The sequence below is a fragment of the Bacillus rossius genome, chromosome 5 (assembly GCF_032445375.1).
Source record: "Bacillus rossius redtenbacheri isolate Brsri chromosome 5, Brsri_v3, whole genome shotgun sequence".
Taxonomy (NCBI): Eukaryota; Metazoa; Arthropoda; class Insecta; order Phasmatodea; family Bacillidae; genus Bacillus; species Bacillus rossius.
In genome coordinates, this window is record NC_086333.1 from 8,274,641 (window position 1) to 8,295,126 (window position 20,486).

Here is a 20,486-nt window from a genome sequence, read left to right on the forward strand (position 1 = left end):
CGGCTCCCTCCTCCAACTAACCTAATTCCTAAAAAATTCATTGTAATTTCCCTATTTGAGGGCATTTTACCCGTTTTTGAGGAAAAAGTTCATTTTGTTCCTTAAAAACTCCCAGCTTAATTTCCCTGATTTATATCTAAGTTACTTAAAATTGCAAAAACTCATACCTTTTGGTCAAGAACTTGACCTTTGATCTTTGAACTTGAACTCAACCGACATTGTGATATTATTAAATAGTTTGCATAAAAATTTATAAAATAATAAATAATTTGTTAGAAATTAATTTAATTTTAAATGCGTCTTGGACCTTGGATGCCCAAAATGGCTTTGAATATCTTACATACTTTTACTTTAATAGCTTTATTTAAGGGTTAGGATTTTCCAACTGGAATTTAGGGGTTCTATTTTAACTGTTCTTACTTTTCGTACTCACTTATATATGTATTTTTAAGTTATATTTATTTTTTTCTTTATGTAATTATGTTTAGGCCCGTAAGTCCACAATTGTTTCATCACTGCGTTATCTTAATGGACAGACACTACTATAATTTTACTTTCATTACTAAATTAAAATTAAAGGATTAATGAGTTAAAAGGCGACAGACATTGGTGGTCAAGTGCAACAAGGAAGGGATTATCAACAGATATATAATCCTTTTATGTAACAGTAATATTTTATTATAATACTTTAGGTGTTTACAGTAATATTCAGGCCACATCAGTCAAAACAAAAATTTTCACTCAATTAAAAATCATTCAAATATTATGTAAAACACTGAAACTTACACAATTACGCAAATAATTTTCTACGGTGATAACTTGATAGTTCTAAGACAAACGTGTGTAACAATTATTATCTTCACAAGCACATCCTTAAAGAAAAAAAAATATCTGTTGTTGAACATAGCAAACGCAGCCACTTGCATTCTACATATAATGTACTTGTTTTAATATTAGATCCCCAATTATTAGAATTTTTGCTTATTATATAAGACATTCTTGCAAATTATTTGGACAAAAAATGCACACATAAATATTAACCCAAAAAGTCAATATAACAGTGTAGTTTTAAGTTTAAACTTATTTTAAACACTGAGCATAATTAAAGAATCGATTAGTTTGTTATATAATGCAATGGGTATTTTGCGAGCTTGCATAACTTGTTATTTAGAGCATAAATATTGTTGTTTGGACAAAGCAACTATGATAAAACATAGTAAAATAAATCAAAAGAATTAAACATTTATGTGTATGAAATTTGTATAAGTGGGTTTAATAGGGATATAAACCACACACACCTGAATACAAACATGTAATAAGACAAGAAGGTAATTAAAAAATAATTTAAAGTCTATTGTATTTTTAAAAATGGTATAAAATCATTCTCTTTGACTAATGTGAACAAATATTCACCAAACAAAAAAAAATATATAACATAATGATTTCTGTTGCCATTTGACATTAAAACTAGTACAACTGCCACGTGTAAATAAAAAGTAAATTATAATAAATAAATAAATTTTTTATGTAAATGAATCATCCGGAAAAAACTAAAAATATAAAAATATTTATGTATTCTGATTTAACAGTAAAACTTTCAATTATTATGCTAAAATTCTATAGTAAAATAGGTTTGCGAATGCACGAAGATTAACTTGAATAGGGAAATGATACTTTTAACTTATAATAAGTAAAAAAGAGAAAGAAAGATAATATTAGAATAGTTCAGAGCAAAGAAAATTATCAGATCGCTAAGCTGGGCTGTGCATGTTCATGGGAACAAATGTGTTCAGCTCAGTGAGCATGGCTATGCAATGCCGGCCAAAAGTGCAGGTGAGCAAGTTTCAGAAGTCAAACACGCCGACTGGTTGAGAAAGCCAAGACGGCAATATCATTGGGAAGAACATGCTCGACTCAATGAGATAATCTGTGCAAGGAAGGTCAAAAGTGCGGTTGGCAAGTTTATGAGAGAAAAAAGTCTTAGCTTGACAAGCGAGGCTTTTCAAGGCAAGTCAAGAAGGTAAAGTTTAAAAGTTAATGGTGAAGAACGTGTTCCGCTGGATGAGCGATTTTGTCCAAGGTATATCTCGAATTGCAGTTTAAAATGTTCATTGGGAAGAACATGTTCGGTTGGATGAGCGAGGCTATGCAAGGCCTGTCAATATAGAGAAGTTGTCAAGTTTTTGAGGAAGAACATGCCTAGCTCGAAAAGCGGTAATTTTGTTAAGCAAATCAAGAAAGGCAGCTTGACAATATTTTGGTAAAAATAATTTTTAGCTTTATGAGTGAGGCAGTGAAATGAATATCTAGCATAGCAAGTTGGAAAGTTCATAGAGAATAACATGCTTAGCTTGATAAGGTTAGTTGTGCAAGGCAAGTCAAGAAGAGCCTGTTTACAAGTTGACGGGGAATAAGTGATTCTGTTTTATGAACGAGGCTGTGCAAGGCATCTAAAGAAGGGAAGTTTGGTTATTTTACGGGAAAGATCTTGTTCAGCTCGATGAGCTAGACATTACAAGGCCAGTCAAGAAGACCAGTTGGTAAGTTTGCAGGGAATTATATGTTTAGCTCTATGTGAGGCTGTGCAAGTCAGGTCAAGAAGGGCAGGTTGGCAAGTTTACGGGGAAGAACACATTCAACTCTATGAGCGAGGCGAGCGTGAGGAAGCCCAAATATATGAACAGGGTGATGATACCAATCTTGCGGTCCAGCTTGAACTCGTTGGTGGCGAAGCTGACGTACAGCAGCAAGAGTGTGGACATTAGCAAGCCAGCATTGTATCCAATCCCTTTGGAGTTTATGATAACGTAGTGCTGTCCTGGGATGACGGGTAAGAATGTAGACTTGAGAAGCCATGGAAGCCCTAGGCACAGAAGGATGTCAAATGTGTTGGAGCCGATGGAATTGCTGATCCCCATTGAACCGTGACCTGCAACACAGATTGTAGTTTATAACAGTTGTTTTTCTATGGCAATAAATAATGTCACATATGGCTGAAAATTATATTTCCTAACTTATGTTCTGTAAATACTTGTTCTTGTTTTAACTTAAAGATATTCAATCAATAAGAGTAATGGAACGTTTATGCTGCACTGAATGTTTTTTTTTCTATATGTGGCAGGATACATTAAAAAAAATTATATATAGATAAAATTGCATTAATTTTTAATGGCTCTCCATATTTCTGAACTTGTTTATAACTAAAAAAGTATTTTTTTTAAATAAAAACAATAACTTTGTAATAAGATTTTAAAAATAAGAAATTGAAGCAATAATAATACTTTATTTAAATTTTTCCATTGCGAATCCAGTGGATAAAATTATAAATTTGGTAATATCTCTTACATTGGCTTAGTTTGTTTAGAATTGTTTACTAAATGTGAAATATGCTGAGACATAGCAACCAGCATGGAGCCAAGGCCTGACCTTGGTTGGTTACAATGACGCTGGAGACTGCTTCAGGAACGCTGGTGCCCGCGGCCAGGAAGGTGATCCCCATCACCGAGTCAGGTATCTGCAGCGTGTCCCCTGCAGGTAAGCCACGCTGCTGACCTCACACTTGGCTGAAGGTACTTGAATAAGCACAACAGCTGCAGTAAAATATACCCGCGATTCCTCCACATCACCCATAATTAAGTAATCCTATCCCTGACATAACCAAAATACTTAAATTCAAAATTTTTTTTATAAAATAAGAGTTCTCATCAGAAATGCTTTGAAACTTTTCTCTTTGGTAGAGTCATCTGGACTTATAAATTTTTAAGTGTGTCAAAGATGTATATTGCATCAAAACCTGTTTAAAATTGAACTTCTGCGAATCGTAAGCAAAAACATTAATTTTTTTTTTAATTTAGACATACTATGTGCTTATTAAGCATGCTGGTTTTAATATCTATATTTAAGTTATTAACAATGTCTACATTAATATACCGCAAAAAATCCATTTACCAAATTAATCATGAAAGCACAAGTGGTCAAGTTAATTTCTTTCCTGTCTATTTAGGTCATTTTGGTTATCAGTAAAAAAAGTATTAGTCTCCAATTAATATACTAATGTTTTTCGAACCACTATGTATAAAGTAATGATGCTTGGTACGCATTATAACAAAGTGAAAACCAATATAGAACGAGAGTCTCTGAACCACCAAACATACTGCGTATGTCTATATTTTTGTGTAAATAAAATGTTCAAAGTATTTATAACGAAAATCCCAATTGCTTGAAGACTGTTCAGTGAAGTTCGAGATAAAAACTACGATCCAGGAGATGTTTCCACAGAGCCTCTGAGTAAAGGCGCGAAGTGAGCGCAGCCCATCCTACAAGGACAGCGGCAACTACGTGTCACATTAAGGGCAGGGGTGCAAAACAAATCGACAGGAGGTGGTGTTGTGCTTCCTTTTTGGCCATTTTAAGTGATGAAAAAGAAACTATTTACGCTCAAATAAATCGTGAATAGGAATTGGTGAGGCTGGAAATAGTGCTCGTCCCACAACAGAAATTTGCCACACATCGGCACACCAGAGGAGGGGTCAAACTGGAAGTTTGGTGTGATAATTTTGCTTAAAATTAGCTGTTTTCTTTTATACAAGTTGTGTTGACTTGATTCATTTGAAATGGGTTAACAATGGAACATTTTAGGCTGATAAGGTAGCAAATACAGAAACAACGTTAAATATGACGTAAACATTTACATTATTTTTATAGATCCTCTTTATGATATAGGTATTAAAAGGTTTCATATTTTCAGGGTTGTAACGACTGCAATTTCAACTGAGTTTGCGCAAATATTTCATCAAACTTGATGCATGCAAAAACCGCAAGCAAAATTTATTTAACTATGAATGATTTCTTATAACTGTTCGTATTGTATTAAACTTTGACAGCGAGCAGTAATTGATGGAATTTGGGCGTTTTAAAAGCTAAGATATAAATAAAAATAGCATGCAAACCTATAACATTTACTCATGAATGTTTATAATAAAGCTTGAAAACGCACAAATGACGTAAATGAGGGGGGAAATGCTCGCACCAATAACAGTTATCATCCACGCGACTGTGTATGATGTTGTGCCGATCCACAGGATGCACATGAAGAAGGTGAGCAGGTAGCAGCTCCGCCAGGCACTCCGGCGACAGTCAGGCACGGAGATGGCCAGCACGAACATGATAGGCCACGTGAACAGCCACCAGAGCTTCACGCCCAGTGTGGCAGCCTGGGGCCAGGTCCACGGGCTAGAGACTGCAACAACAGCGAGTACTCTGGTCTTCTGCTACTGTGGTGGTCAAGCACGAACATGATAGGCCACGTGAACAGCCACCAGAGCTTCACGCCCAGTGTGGCAGCCTGGGGCCAGGTCCACGGGCTAGAGACTGCAACAACAGCGAGTACTCTGGTCTTCTGCTACTGTGGTGGTCAAGCACGAACATGATAGGCCACGTGAACAGCCACCAGAGCTTCACGCCCAGTGTGGCAGCCTGGGGCCAGGTCCACGGGCTAGAGACTGCAACAACAGCGAGTACTCTGGTCTTCTGCTACTGTGGTGGTCAAGCACGAACATGATAGGCCACGTGAACAGCCACCAGAGCTTCACGCCCAGTGTGGCAGCCTGGGGCCAGGTCCACGGGCTAGAGACTGCAACAACAGCGAGTACTCTGGTCTTCTGCTACTGTGGTGGTCAAGCACGAACATGATAGGCCACGTGAACAGCCACCAGAGCTTCACGCCCAGTGTGGCAGCCTGGGGCCAGGTCCACGGGCTAGAGACTGCAACAACAGCGAGTACTCTGGTCTTCTGCTACTGTGGTGGTCAAGCACGAACATGATAGGCCACGTGAACAGCCACCAGAGCTTCACGCCCATTGTGGCAGCCTGGGGCCAAGTCCACGGGCTAGAGACTGCAACAACAGCGAGTACTCTGGTCTTCTGCTACTGTGGTGGTCAAGCACGAACACGATAGGCCACGTGAACAGCCACCAGAGCTTCACGCCCAGTGTGGCAGCCTGGGGCCAGGTCCACGGGCTAGAGACTGCAACAACAGCGAGTACTCTGGTCTTCTGCTACTGTGGTGGTCAAGCACGAACATGATAGGCCACGTGAACAGCCACCAGAGCTTCACGCCCAGTGTGGCAGCCTGGGGCCAGGTCCACGGGCTAGAGACTGCAACAACAGCGAGTACTCTGGTCTTCTGCTACTGTGGTGGTCAAGCACGAACATGATAGGCCACGTGAACAGCCACCAGAGCTTCACGCCCAGTGTGGCAGCCTGGGGCCAGGTCCACGGGCTAGAGACTGCAACAACAGCGAGTACTCTGGTCTTCTGCTACTGTGGTGGTCAAGCACGAACATGATAGGCCACGTGAACAGCCACCAGAGCTTCACGCCCAGTGTGGCAGCCTGGGGTAAGGTCCACGGGCTAGAGACTGCAACAACAGCGAGTACTCTGGTCTTTTGCTACTGTGGTGGTCAAGCACGAACATGATAGGCCACGTGAACAGCCACCAGAGCTTCACGCCCAGTGTGGCAGCCTGGGGCCAGGTCCACGGGCTAGAGACTGCAACAACAGCGAGTACTGTGGTCTTCTGCTACTGTGGTGGTCAAGCACAAATGTATATGGGAAAACTACTAAAGGTAAATTCTAGTTATTTTTTAAAATATTATTTTGGTCTTTAGGTTCAATTTTCAAACATTGTTTTAAATTATAATAAATTATGTACCTTCTTCATCCTGCGACGAATTTACCATAAGGTATATGCATGGTGCCAAAACCATATATGTTATAATATTGACAGTAATATAATATTATGTATAACAATTAAATGAATAGCAGTCCAAATAATGTCATTTTAATAATATGTACTCTTAAAGGAAGAATGAAAATTTATTAATTTATTAGAGACGTGGAAATGTATGTGGAATTTATACAAACAAACAATCTCGACAGCGTGGGCGCTCTGCTGATACCGAGTTTAGTATCCTAACATTTTTTGTCCAGTATTTAATTTTTTCATTTGTTCTTATTTTTCCAAAAAATTATATTTTTGTATAAAAGAACATGCTATATTCAAAACACGAATTATAATATTTTTTCTTTGTATATTTTTGCAATTCACAATACATTTTTAACGAAAATTGTAAAATTATGTATCTGAACACAGTTACTTAAATAATTTATAAAACATTTTATCCACAAAACATATTTTCATATAAACTTGTAATTGAGTTTTTTTAACAAACGCTTCAATATTTATACACATTTTAATTGCGTTATAGTAAAAAAATATTTTAAGGACTAAAGTTTTGGCAACAAATTTGTTTAATTCATTAATGAAATAAGCTGCAATAAACAAAAAAAATTCTTTACACCAAAAATTCATTCTACAAATGTGTATAAGACTAAAGCTAATTTTTTTATTAAGGATCTGATCTGTTTGCACTAATATGTTTGTAATTGGCATTTTAACAAACTTATTTACAATATGTATAAAATGGTATGTTATACAATTTCCATTATTTCCTAAATAAATGTTTTTTACAAAGTTTATCGTATTATTTATTTTCATAAAACCATTAAAATTAAGAAAATTGTTGTTTCATTTAAAAAAAAACTGTAAATACTCCTTCTAATAGAATCTTATTAGTTATTAAAATAAAAAATAATTATATTATAATAAAAATTTAATCATAATATATTTTGAAATCATGTATGTGGATTTTTTTACGGTTTATAAAGTATAAGCGCAGTTAGAATTTTTTTTATTATACAAAATTTTTAAAATAAACTTCGAATTTTTTATCTTATATTCAGAACGTAAATAATATAAGAAATCCTTACCATCATCACAGTCTTCCACGTCTTTTGCTCCATTTGGTTCTGTAAACATTGCATTTTTTTCTTCATTGCCTGTTGTGTAGACTTTTTGCAGTTTATCTAAAAAGAAAAAAAAAACTACATGAGGAACTACAAAACCAGTATCCAGCTATATATTTGTGTAAAGTTATGCGTCACATTATTCTTTTAACTGATTCTCTCCCCCCCCCCCCCCTTATTGGTTTGCCATTGTACCTAAAGGAAAATATTAAAATAGAATATCATTATAAAAGTTACGCTTTGTATTCTAAATGGGCGTAGGTATTTTTGGGTGGTGTCTATAGGCGGTCAGACTAATCCTAGACATTGTTAGTTTGTTAAGATCTTGATATAGTGGACGTTTTCTTTGATCATATATTATTCTCTGAGTCTTTATATATGTCTTACTACTTTTTACTTATATTTATTGTTTCCTTCGTCACATGGTTAGATATGTGTTGGTGGGTATATCAGTGGGTCCACATTGTGCTGCCGTTTGAAGATTTCCACTTCTTCTTCATATAAAATAATAATAAAACTGTTCGAAACAAAACGTCTGTACAATGGATGAATTGATATGCAGCATACAGTGCAGTGACCAATAAAAACAACAGATAACAATCTCCGTCAGAGGATGCTACAACCTGCTGAGGAGATAGAAGTTTTGATCAGGAATATGTTTAAAAAAAAAAGGAAGAAAAAATCATGTCAAGAACATTTCGCCCCTAATGGTAGAAGGCTCCTGCAATTGGTTAGTTCATGTATGAAAGAAGATAAGATAAAAAAAGAAATTTAAGTATTTATTCAAGTATAAACCAATAATAAATTAATAAACAAATTCATAGTTTACCTAAACATGCAACATGCAACAAGATACATGCACCGACTAGAATGTGAGCAAGGCAATACGCCATATGTAACTCAAAACAAAATTAAGTAAATATGAATAATTATCCATAAATCATTATGGTAGACATGTATATGTTTAGGTGAATATAAGATATTTAAGAACGAGCCTCGGCGGAAACGATCATGGCCTGAGTAGCGACGTAGCAAAACAAAGAAATAAGTTAACTAAATTTTGAGCGTGGCGGACAAAAAAATGATTAGAGAATTATGAAACAAGTTACATACTAAGGCACTTAAGAAATGCAAACATAAGTATATCTTCAAGGAAATATACTTACACTCCCTTGAACGATTCTGACACCAACACTTATCTGCTCATGAGAACTAAACTAACAAGAAGGATGTTAAAGCTGTCATGACCTTATATAATCTAGAAAATGTATTCCTGCGCGAAAGTAGCTATACAGGTGAATGAGTGGGAGAAATGCACAACCAAAGGAAAAGAAGGGAGTGGCGAAGGAAAGGAAAGGGAATAACAAGGGGGGAAATGGTAGGGGAGGTGACACTTAGAGCTAAATGACGGAGAAAATCAAAGATAGCAGAAGCATGGAAAATACGTAACAGATGCAGTTAACTGCTGATAAAAAAAAACACATCGGAAATGGCTATTTACTTTATTAAGAACTCAACAATTATATTTTTTTCTGTTTTTTTTTATTTGTCAGTTGTTTGTTCGAGAATAAATCGTTAATTACTTGACGTATTTCGATGAACTATTTTTATTAGAAAAGCCGATGGGTAACTTAAAAACTAGGCTAGTTTTAATTACAGATTTAAATAAGGAAAAAAAAAGTGGTAAATTATTGTTTTAAGATAATTAATAATATCTCTGAAATTAACTCAGCTAAATAAAATTTATTCGGTACCAACATTTAACATACAAAAAGACCATTCAAATTTTAATTTTTTTTAATAATATTGCCCTAGGAGGTAAAAGGGAAAATAATTTTTAAAGATAAATAATAATAAGTACGAATTTAATTTAGTATAGCAAATTATATTTGGTTCCAATAAAAAACATTTCAAAACTATCAAAAACTATTTTAATATTTGGCTGATTTCTTCTCTTAAGGGGAAAACGGTTAAGTATGTTTTAAAGTTTAATATATATCCCCGAATTTATTTAGCTTATTAAATGATACTGGGTACCAATAAAAAACTTACGAAAAACAATTATTATTTTGCGAAATTCAAAAACTAAGGGTAAAATTATTAACAATTTTTTCAAGATTAATAATTATATCTCCGAATTTAATTAAAGAAATTAAATGAATTTGGGCATCAATAATAAACATACAAAAACTACCACCCTAATTTTTATTTTGCTATATTGAAAACATAAGAGGTAAATAAGAGGTAAGTATGGTTAAAGAATAAATATTATAACTCAAAATTAAGAAAGCGTAATATATACTTTAGATGCCAATAATTAAAATATGAAAAATAACATTAACAAACACAAGTACGAATACTAAAAATTTTTTTTTATATTTTCCGATATTCTATCTCAAAGGGGTGAAAAAATAGTACTTATGTATAATATAAGAAAAATAATTTTATTTACAAATTTATCAATTGTTGTGAATTATATTCGTACTATTAATAAACATACGAAAATACTAACCTAAATTTTTTATTTAGCAAAATCCACTCCTATGGCGTGAACTGGTTTAAGAATGCTTTAAAGGTCAATAATAAGGAATCAGAATTTAACTAAGCGTTTTAATTTTTTTGTACCAGTAATTAACATTTGAATAATTCCAAAAACTTAATTATTATATTCTAAAATTCTTACTACAAGGGGTGAAAATACTTTTATTTAATATTATTGTTACGATTTACTGCAGGTTCGTAAAGGATAGCCAAATTAAAGATTTATATCACACACTTTTATTTATTGCCATTATTTACATCACTAGCTAATAAACTAAAAATGCCAATTAATCAATTGCACTAAAAAAAATGTTGCCTCCTCCAGTCACTTGCTTCTCGCAATACACACACTTTTCTGGGCCGCGCCTCTGGCGCAACTCTCGACGCAGCTCCCCTCGTGGTCCTCCGTCGCAGAACTCCGTCGCCGCACTCCACCGCCGCTGTCGCACTTCCCCTTCACCGAGATCCCACTCGACGCCTCGCTCGGAACTTCACTGCACCCACGACACTATAGCTCGGAACTGAAATTTCAGCCCTGCAACCTTCGTCCAGGGACTTCTCCATTCTATCGCCCGGAAACTCCGCCGCGGGAAAACTCCCGACTTCACTCTGAACTCCACTGAATGACTCTGCCGGCGTCCTCGGGCATATATATAGGCCTCGGTGCAATTCCAGATCTCACGAGAGCGGCCGAGGACTGTCGCGTCATTCCGCGCCGACACGACGGTAGAAATCTCTCGAAAACATGTGTCGGCGGCTCGCAGCTGGCAGGTTTCGGATGTCAAAATAACAGTGCCGCGTGGGGGGAGCGGAGGGCTGGAGGGAGATAAGCGGCGACCCAGGTGCGCACGGCACATCTCATGTTACGGCGTGCACTTGCGCGTGAAGCGGCCTTGCTAAAGTTAGTAACATTGCCCCCTTCTTAAACCTGTTCGTCCCGAACAGGAATCGCATAACTTTTTGCATATTCCCTCAAGCGGTCCAAATGTACCACTTGCATACATCCCCTCTTTCCTCTCTGGATCCTGTAATCTACATCATTTAGGCACTTTAAGACCTCATAGGGGCTTTCCCATGATGGTTGAAGTTTAGGGCATCTTCCCTTTTTTCGTTGCGGGTTATACAAGCACACTAAATCAACCTTCTGGAATTCGGATGAATTGGCTTTCAGGTCATACCTAGTCTTCATTCGATTCGTCACTAATCGAAGATTCCTGCGGGTCTCCTTGTTTACAAGTAAAATTCGCTCCTCTAGATGATTTACATATTCAGTGGTGCTGGTCGGCTACTTGCGCGGACGACCGAAGTTGACATATCAGGGCAGCCTCAACTCCTGTCCAAACACAATACTCGCAGGGGTCTGCCCAGTGGAGTCATGGATGGAAGATCTATATGCCATTAGGAACAACTGGATGTGTTGATCCCAATGCTGTTGATGCTCGGTCACACAGAGTTCTGTTGACCTTCTCCACCATGCCATCGGACTGAGGATGTAGGGCTGTTTTATTTATTCCCAGTAACCGACACACCTAGTGAAATATTGTCGACTTAAAATTGCGGCCTTGGTCCGAGTGGAGCTCCATTAGTACTCCAAATCTGCAAATGAAGTTGTTGTCTATTGCATCTGCAAAATAGGAGGCTTCTTGATTAGGAAGTGCATAAGCCTCTGGCCACTTGCTGAAATAATCCATTGCTACCAGAATATACCGGTTACCATCTTTAGTCTTGGGAAATGGTCCAGCGATGTCGATGGCTATCCTCTCAAAGGGGGCTCCTTCATTGCATGCCCTAATTTTCCCATGACTCCGGAGTTGTGGCCCCTTTTTAGCCGAGAATGCGTCGCATTGTCTACACCAAGCTTTCTCATCCTGGCGACACCTCAACCAAAAGAAGCGTTAACGGGTCTTGGCTAATATTATGTTCACCCCTAGATGACCACCAGATGTACCATCATGAATTTACTTCAACACCTCTGCCACTAGACTCTTTGGAAGGAGTAGTTGCATGGTAACTACTTCTCCCACGCCCTCATTGAAAGCCAATCCACAATTCTCAAGGAATCCCACTATGCCCAGTAAGCTTTCACCGCCCTTCGGTCAATGGAGATTTCATGCCATTTTGGACGTCCAGCACCACTCTCAAAGGCGCTGCCTTCAAGCTGGACAATCGTATTTTTCTTCCCCGTTAATTATCGTTGTTCACCAAATATCTTCAATCGCCCCATTTTTCTCTGCCCCGGTTGCAATGGTTACAGTCTACATTGCATGGCTTTCGGGAGAGGGCATCAGCATTGCTGTGAATTCGGCCTTTCCTGTGTTCTATCCGACAATTATATTGCTGTATCTGTTAAATCCACCTAGAAAGTTGTCCCTCTGGATTCTTGAACTGTAGTAGCCACTTAAGTGCGGCATGGTAAGTGCGTAAAATAAATTTTCTCCCATATAAATATTTGTGGAAATGTTGCAAAGACTTTACTACAGCCAAGAGTTCTCGTCTTGTGACACAATAGTTGCGTTCAGGCTTAGACAAAACTTTGCTGTAGTATTCTATTACTCGTTCATTTCCACCCTGAACCTGGTACAGGACATGCCCAAACCATATCCGCTCGCATCTGTGTCGAGGATATACTCTCCATGTAGATGGGGGTAGGCAAGTATGGGGCTAGAACACAGGGATTTCTTGAGGTCTTGAAATGCAGTCTCGCATGCCGAGGTCCAAATAAATTGTCTCTTGTCCTCAGTCAGCTGATGCAGCGGTTTTGCGATTGTCGAGAACCCGGTCACAAACTGTCTGTAATAAGTACAGAGTCCCAGAAAACTTCTTACTTCAAGCTTGTTTTTAGGTTGAGGCCACTCCAAAACAGAACAGATCATCTCAGGATCTGTTCGCACTCCATGCTGTGATACTATATGCCCAAGTAATGTTACCTCATGCTGGAACAAGAAGCACTTCTTAGGACCTAAATTAAGCTGGGCATGGCGAAGCCTGTGGAATACATCCTGGAGATTTTGCAAATGTTCCTTCACTGTATTACCTACTACAATAATGTCGCCAGATATACTAGGCATGTTTTCCAATTCAAGCCATGAAGGACGAGCTCCATTAATCTGTCAAAAGTTGCAGGAGCATTACATAACCCTAATGGTAACACAGTAAACGGGAACAGACCACTGCCTGTCGTAAAAGCAGTTTTCTCCTTATCCTCTGGGTGTAGCTCCACTTGCCAGTAACCACTCTTCAGGTCCAATGTAGAGAACCATCTGGTGCCAGAGAATGTATCAAGTGTGTCATCGATACGTGGGAGGGGGTAGCTGTCATTTTTGGTGATGTCATTCAGCTTCCTGTAGTCCACACAAAACCTCAGTTGGCCATCCTTTTTCGCTACTAAAACAACTGGGGAAACCCAAGGACTTGCTGATGGTTCTATTACACTACCTTCCATCATACCAGCGATCAACTTCTCAGCTTCTTCCTGTTTTGCTAGAGGCAGCTGTCATGGTGCCTGTCGGATCGGCTCTGCATCACCTGTGTTGATGAGAAGATAGACTAGGTTTGTTCTCCCAAGGTCAGTATCCCCTGAGGAAATTACCTCCTGGTTGTTTACCAGAAAAGCTGCTACTTCTTCTATTTGCCAATCTGTCAGATTATTTTGGCATCGCATTAGTAGTTGCTCCATATTCGGGTCAAGTGTTTGCGCATCATGACTAACAGGTGAGGAAGACTCGCATTGGCCTACCCAAGAGACTGGTTCACAGCTAGCTATTGGGTCCCCTGGTTTAAGGACCTTTGTTCGAGAGTCGAGGGTGGCCACCCTGAGTGGTACAAACTCTCCGCATATTGCAATGATTCGAGCTACCAGGAGTGTCTACAATCCTAACTTCGTATCTGGCTCTATCAGGTAGCTCATGTTGCCCCTAGGGTTTCCCGTAATCCTAGCTGCTATAATCTTCTCATGATTTGCTGGAATTGAAAGAGTTTCGCTAACTACAACTTGCATTACAGGAACTTCTAGTTGGTCGGGAGTAAACAAAGCCACCTCTTCATCTTTAATACGCAGTACCAGTCCTTCCATGTCAATAACGAATCCGTATCGATTCATGATGTCTACTCCTAATATTACCTCATCGGTGATATCAGCAACACGAAAGGTCTGTGATAATGTTCATGTTCCAATCCTTAACTCCAGATCCAACTGTCCATGCACAGGTGATGTATCGCCGGTTGCTGTTTTAGTCTGTATGGAATGGGTGTTCTCTTCAGTTTTTCTCTATTTACAATATCTGTGGGCATAATAGATGCAAATGCTCCTGTGTCAACAATAAGTAAACACTGTCTGCCATTGATCCATTCATTGAGCAACAAACTGCCATGGCCTCTACAAAATACGGATACAGGAAAAACCCTAGGGGCTACCATTTCATGTAGAGCTGGCATGCGCCCATTCATACCATATATTGCTCGTTTCCCTGTTGATCTTTTTTTTCTTCCTGTTGTGTTGTCTTCCTGCGTGTCGGACAGTCCCACTTGATGTGTCCTAGTTCATTGCAGATGAAGCACCCCGGGCGTCCTCCTGATCTTTTGATCTGGTTACCTGGAGTATCATTCAGCGGCTTCTTCAATACCATTAGAATATCTACTTCATAAGTGTTGTTTCTATTATTTGCTGCCTTGTAGGGCTCCAGTCCAGCTATCCTTGTCCTGATTCTTGTGTTTCTTGAGGTACTGTGTGCTGCCTTGTTTTCCAGGGCATGAACTAAGGCCTCGCAGCTCTTCTTGTGTCAGTCCAAATGAAGAGTTTGCTGAACCTCCGCATCTCGGAGCCCGTCTATAAAAGCACTAGTTGCTAGCTGCTGGCAGAACTCTGTTGGTTCTTCTGGGTAGGCAAGGTGTACGAGGCGCTCGATGTCGGCTTCGAACTCTTGGAGGGTTTCCGAAGATCTCTGTTGATGTGTCTTCAGGGCTGTAATATACACCTCGCCCATGTGTCGGACGCCATACCTCAGCTCAAGAGCTTCTACTAATACCCCATATTCTTTCTGGTCTGTAACTGGTATGGTCTGCAGCAGCTCTAGTGGAGATCCTCGCAGGGCCAAGACGAGTGCCGTAGGCTTTTCTTCATCGTCCCACCCATTTACTTTAGCAGCTGCCTCACACTGTAGACAGCCCACGACGATTGCCCATCAAAGGTGGGTGGCTTGTATTTTGGGTACCAGTTGCACCTTCCACCTTCACATCTCCAGAATAACTGCTCCTTTTCGTAGCCGATGCAGCTTCCTTGATCATCCGACGGCACTCTTCTGTTACAGCTGCTACTTGCTGTTCGGTGGCCTGCTTGAGCTGAACTAGCTGCTGTGCCAATTGCTGTTCTGTAGTGTGCTCGAGTTGGGCCAGCTGTTGCGCTACTAGTTCTTCATGTTCTACTACATGTTGCTATTGTTCTGCAAGATGCTGCTCCAAACACTGCACTTTGCCTTCCAAATGGATGCTGGTTTCATCCATCTTCTACTTCATTTCTTCTTGTGCAGAAACTATTTCGTTTCGCATGTCTTCTTGTGCAGCAACTATTTCGTTTCGCATCTCTTCTTGGTTTTTCTTGATGTCCTATATCTCTGTCTTCATAGCATTCTCCTCTTGGCAGTTAAAAATTTTATTCTTCATCTCGTCCAGTCTGTTTTCCATTTTCTCTTGGCAGTTATCAATTTTATTCTTCATTTCTTTCTGGCTGTTATCAGTTTTATTCTTCATTTCTTCCTGGCTACTCTTCAGTTCTTCCTTGTTACTCTTCATGTCATTCTTAATTACGACCAAGAATGCCATGACATTCTTAAGGTCGTCGGCAGCCATATTTCTTGTCCATATACACTACAAGACTAACACCACTGTTATTTCCCCTATGAGCTAACCTAAACCCTTACTAAACACTAACACTCAAAACTAACTATGTTTCCCAACACTAATTTTGATACCGACAATCTAAACTCTAATTAAATTTTTTAATCACTATTAACTATTTGCAAAATATTTAATTAAGGCTATCCCACTTCTGACCCCAAAATGATACGATTTACTGCGGGTTCAAAGGATAGCCCAATTAAAGATTTTTATCACCAACACAGTTTTATTTATTGCCACTATTTACATCACTAGCTAATAAACTAAAAATGCCAATTAATCAATTGCACTAAAAAAAATGTTGCCTCCTCCAGTCACTTGCTTCTCGCAATACACACACTTTTCTGGGCCGCGCCTCTGGCGCAACTCTCGACGCAGCTCCCCTCGTGGTCCTCCGTCGCAGAACTCCGTCGCCGCACTCCACCGCCGCTGTCGCACTTCCCCTTCGCCGAGATCCCACTCAACGCCTCGCTCGGAACTTCACTGCACCCGCGACACTATCGCCCGGAACTGAACTTTCAGCCCTGGAACTTTCGTCCAGGGACTTCGCCACTCTATCGCCCGGAAATTCCGCCGCGGGAAAACTCTCGACTTCACTCTGAACTCCACTGACTGACTCTGCCGGCGTCCTCGGGCATATATAGAGGCCTCGGTGCAATTCCAGAACTAACGAAAGCGGCCGAGGCCTGTCGCGTCATTGCACGCCGACACGACGGTAGAGATCTCTCGTAACACGTGTCGGCGGCTCGTAGCTGGAAGGTTTCGGATGTCAAACTAACAGTGTCGCGGGGTGATGGGGGGGGGGGAGCGGAGGGCTGGAGGGAGATAAAGTGGCGATCCAGGTGCGCACGGCACATCTCATGTTACGGTGTGCACCTGCGCGTGACGCGGCCTTGCTAACGTTCGTAACATTATTAATTATTTCTCCAAATTTAATAAAGGTAATAAATTATAATGGGTACCAATAAGAAATACACGAAAAATACCATAAATAATTATACAATTTTGGGAAATTCAAATCCTAAGGTTGGTAAAAGAGTTAGGTATGTTTTTAAAAAGAAAATCAAATTATTAAAATAATAGATTTGGAAGCCTGACACTAAAAAATATACATCTAGAAGAACGTATTTCTTATTTTTAGTGTTTATGAGAAGAATTTGTTTATAAATGGGGATAAATAACTGGTTAAGTTTTTATTTAATTAAAAAAAATGTAGCTCATCAACTAAATAAATAAGATGTAAATGAAAATTTTTAAAATTATATACATCAAATTATTAATTTACTGATTCGTAAGATTCCGCCCATAAGGAGTGTAATGTGTTTAAGTTTGGTTAATAGAAAAAAAATCATAATTCTAAAATTACTAGATCTAAAGGTTAGAAATTAAGAATGTTACGAATTATATTTTTTGTTTTCAGTTTCCCGGATTTGGTTTTTTAAGAGAGTGAAAAGATGTAAGCTTTATATTGTCATAAAAAAAATTAGCTAGCAGGATAATCATGGTACACCATGCTGGAAAAAATGTTATAATATTCCAGGAATTGATTGTAAACAAGTGAGGTATTATCGAATGCTGTATGTGTGCAAGGAAAAACAATGATATACACTCCTGTCTTCCCACGCCTCTCTCCCTCTCCTACCCACCCAGTTTCGTCTCCTGCTTTCGTCTGCTGACGACAGTCACGATGGATAATTTCCTGGTCAGAATTTTGAATCCCATTCTCTTTGGTTAACATCACTAGTGTCAACTGCATATGTCCGCAATGGTGGATAACGTCACTGATTGTGCCTCGTTTCACTGTTAGAAAATGCTAGTTTTACAAAATAAAATATGAGAAATTGTTTGGTTTTGCACCAAGACTGCATTTGCTAATATCAAAGATCAAAATCAGGAGTGCTAGCCACATTACTAAATAAACAATTAACAGGTTGAAGAGGCTACACCGTCTTCATGAGGTCGTGCCCACCTCTATTCGCAGCGCCGCGACTCTAGCGCCATCTTTGTTTTTTATATAAGGGTGCGAGGCACTTGGCCTCGGGTCTGTCGCTTAGTTGTCGCTGTTCTCTTGCCTTCAAATCAACTGCGGGTGCTGGTCGTCTGGGCTTCGTCATGGTCGGTATTTGGTTTCTTGTTGATTTTGTGCATGTTGCAGCCATGCATCGCGAACGTACCGTAACCGGCTCTGTTCCCCGTAAAGTTTGTGCTCTTGTTGTTGCGATCATTTCTAGAGCTAAATGTTTAGTTTATATATTATCTTGTGTCGGTAACAACCTAGTACCTTCCCGACCATAAGCTCTCCTGATATCTGTTTCCGCGGGATTGCATTCCCGTGACCTGGCGTTTTTTTTTTCTTTTTGCGCTTGGCCATGTTTAAAGTAACCATTTGGATCATATTTTGCAACCGGGCAAGTTAAACTTGTAAAGGCGCAACGGCCCCCCCCCCCCCCCTCCCTTTTGACTGACCCACTTGTGGTGAGCAGTAATAGTTATTGTTGTTTGTCGCCTTGCGATATGAGACTTTTCCTAAAGTAATTTGTCTAAACATATTTGAACATTCTTCTCTTTTCCTTATTTAAGTTCGCCTTAGCTTGCTTCACAGTCTCATAGTTTGCATGTGCGCCCTTAGCCCTGCCGACCAGGCACGTATGAATGCGCAGACCCACGACGTAGTGTTTAAATGTTTAAAGGCCTTTGCCTTTTATTATGGGTATTAATTAATATTGTTTTAATGAGCCAATTCATCTTTATAGCAACTGCGAGTGCTTATAACCTACCCACCTATGAAAACATGTCGCTTTACTTATAATGTATAATTTCTGGAATGTCAGTGTTAGCATACGCAATTGCGTAGAAATATATATATATATAATCATATTAATGAAATGCTTGGGAGCCTGTATTGCGCGTTACATGATACTATCTGTACCTGTTTCTATAAATTCGTTGTGTTTACCATTTATATATACATCATATACATTATAGTCGTTGTTAGACGGAATAAATATCCATAATGGATTAAATGTATGAAATTTGCATTTGTTCTGATTCAACGCAACATCAGAAACATCTGTGTGTTCCATCCAGCTGGAATCACTTAATTTATTTTTGTATATTCGAGCGCAGGTTTGTAAGGTGATGCGTCTCGTAACCCCCCCCCCCCCTCCACATACATACAAATAATTAAGCTACACATAAAATACCCAGAAAATATTGAAATGGTTTTAAAATAAGTTAGGTCATTCGAAGCCATATAAAATTCCATATGCTTAAGAGCAGATTTAGGGGTACAAATTATGGTATGCCATACCCTAAAACTATGGTACACTATTGTCAATTCAAAAATATGTTACATCTTTGCTTGACACTATGTTAAAAGTAATTGTAGATATCGTTATATTCCATTCGTGCTTATATCTCTACTCCTCCCAACCCAACCCTATTATTGGTAATACCTATAATTTCACCCCAAATGGGAGCTGCCAGAGAGCGTAACAGTCACAGTATAATTTAAAAAAAATCCAATCCTGAGGGACAAAAGTGATATAACTAAGTTGTACCAGCTGTTGCAGTCAGAGAAACATACTGAAGAACAGCAAAATCTGTCAAAGAGCGATACATCGAGATATATTCCCAAAATACCCATCATAAGTGATAGAAAATTCTTTAATTTATCTCATTAATGACTGAATCAGTGTTCATGTATGCTAAAGCAGTATTGTCTTTGAACTTCTTCATTATATCATAATAAAATATATGTATTAGGCTCTTGAATATGTCGACCACTGAAAATTCTGTGTACATTGGTTGGTTAAATAATATTCTTTCCTTTTCCAACTTCACAAGTGAAAAATTTTCAGATTATACATTTCGTTCTTTGAATATAGGTTTAGATCAGGGGTCGGCAAGTAGTTTTAGGTGGGGTCCGGATACTGTGGGAAAATTTTAACGAGGTCCAGAAAAAAACAACTAATGATAATTAAGTGCTACTTATTTATTGAATGGTTTCAAATAAAATTCTGAATTATAAAACACAAGACTTAAAATTAATGTGAGAAACTGCACCGACGGTCTTGAGCCAGTTTTTTTATAGTTTGGTTCTCGAGAAGAACATCAAATTCTAAGTGCGTCTTCTAGGTGGGCGTCCGTTAATATCGAACGATATTTGTTTTTCAAAAAATTCATCT

The 20,486-nt window shown here is 38.7% G+C and overlaps 1 protein-coding gene across 2 annotated transcripts in view; it reads right to left on the reverse strand.

The window, feature by feature from the left end:
• Positions 1-655: 655 nt before the first annotated feature.
• The window catches only part of LOC134531573 (sodium/potassium/calcium exchanger 3-like), a 157,708-nt gene continuing 137,877 nt past the window's right edge, over positions 656-20,486 (reverse strand). The window contains exons 6-9 of one of the 2 annotated variants that reach the window (XM_063367284.1): positions 7,831-7,926; positions 5,030-5,239; positions 3,427-3,528; positions 656-2,929 (exon numbers count right to left, since the gene is read on the reverse strand). In XM_063367284.1, coding sequence (XP_063223354.1) covers positions 2,595-2,929; positions 3,427-3,528; positions 5,030-5,239; positions 7,831-7,926 — 743 coding nt within the window. In that variant the 3' untranslated portion in view covers positions 656-2,594. The remainder of the gene's footprint in view (positions 2,930-3,426; positions 3,529-5,029; positions 5,240-7,830; positions 7,927-20,486) is intronic. The other variant, XM_063367285.1, reaches the window with a different exon arrangement.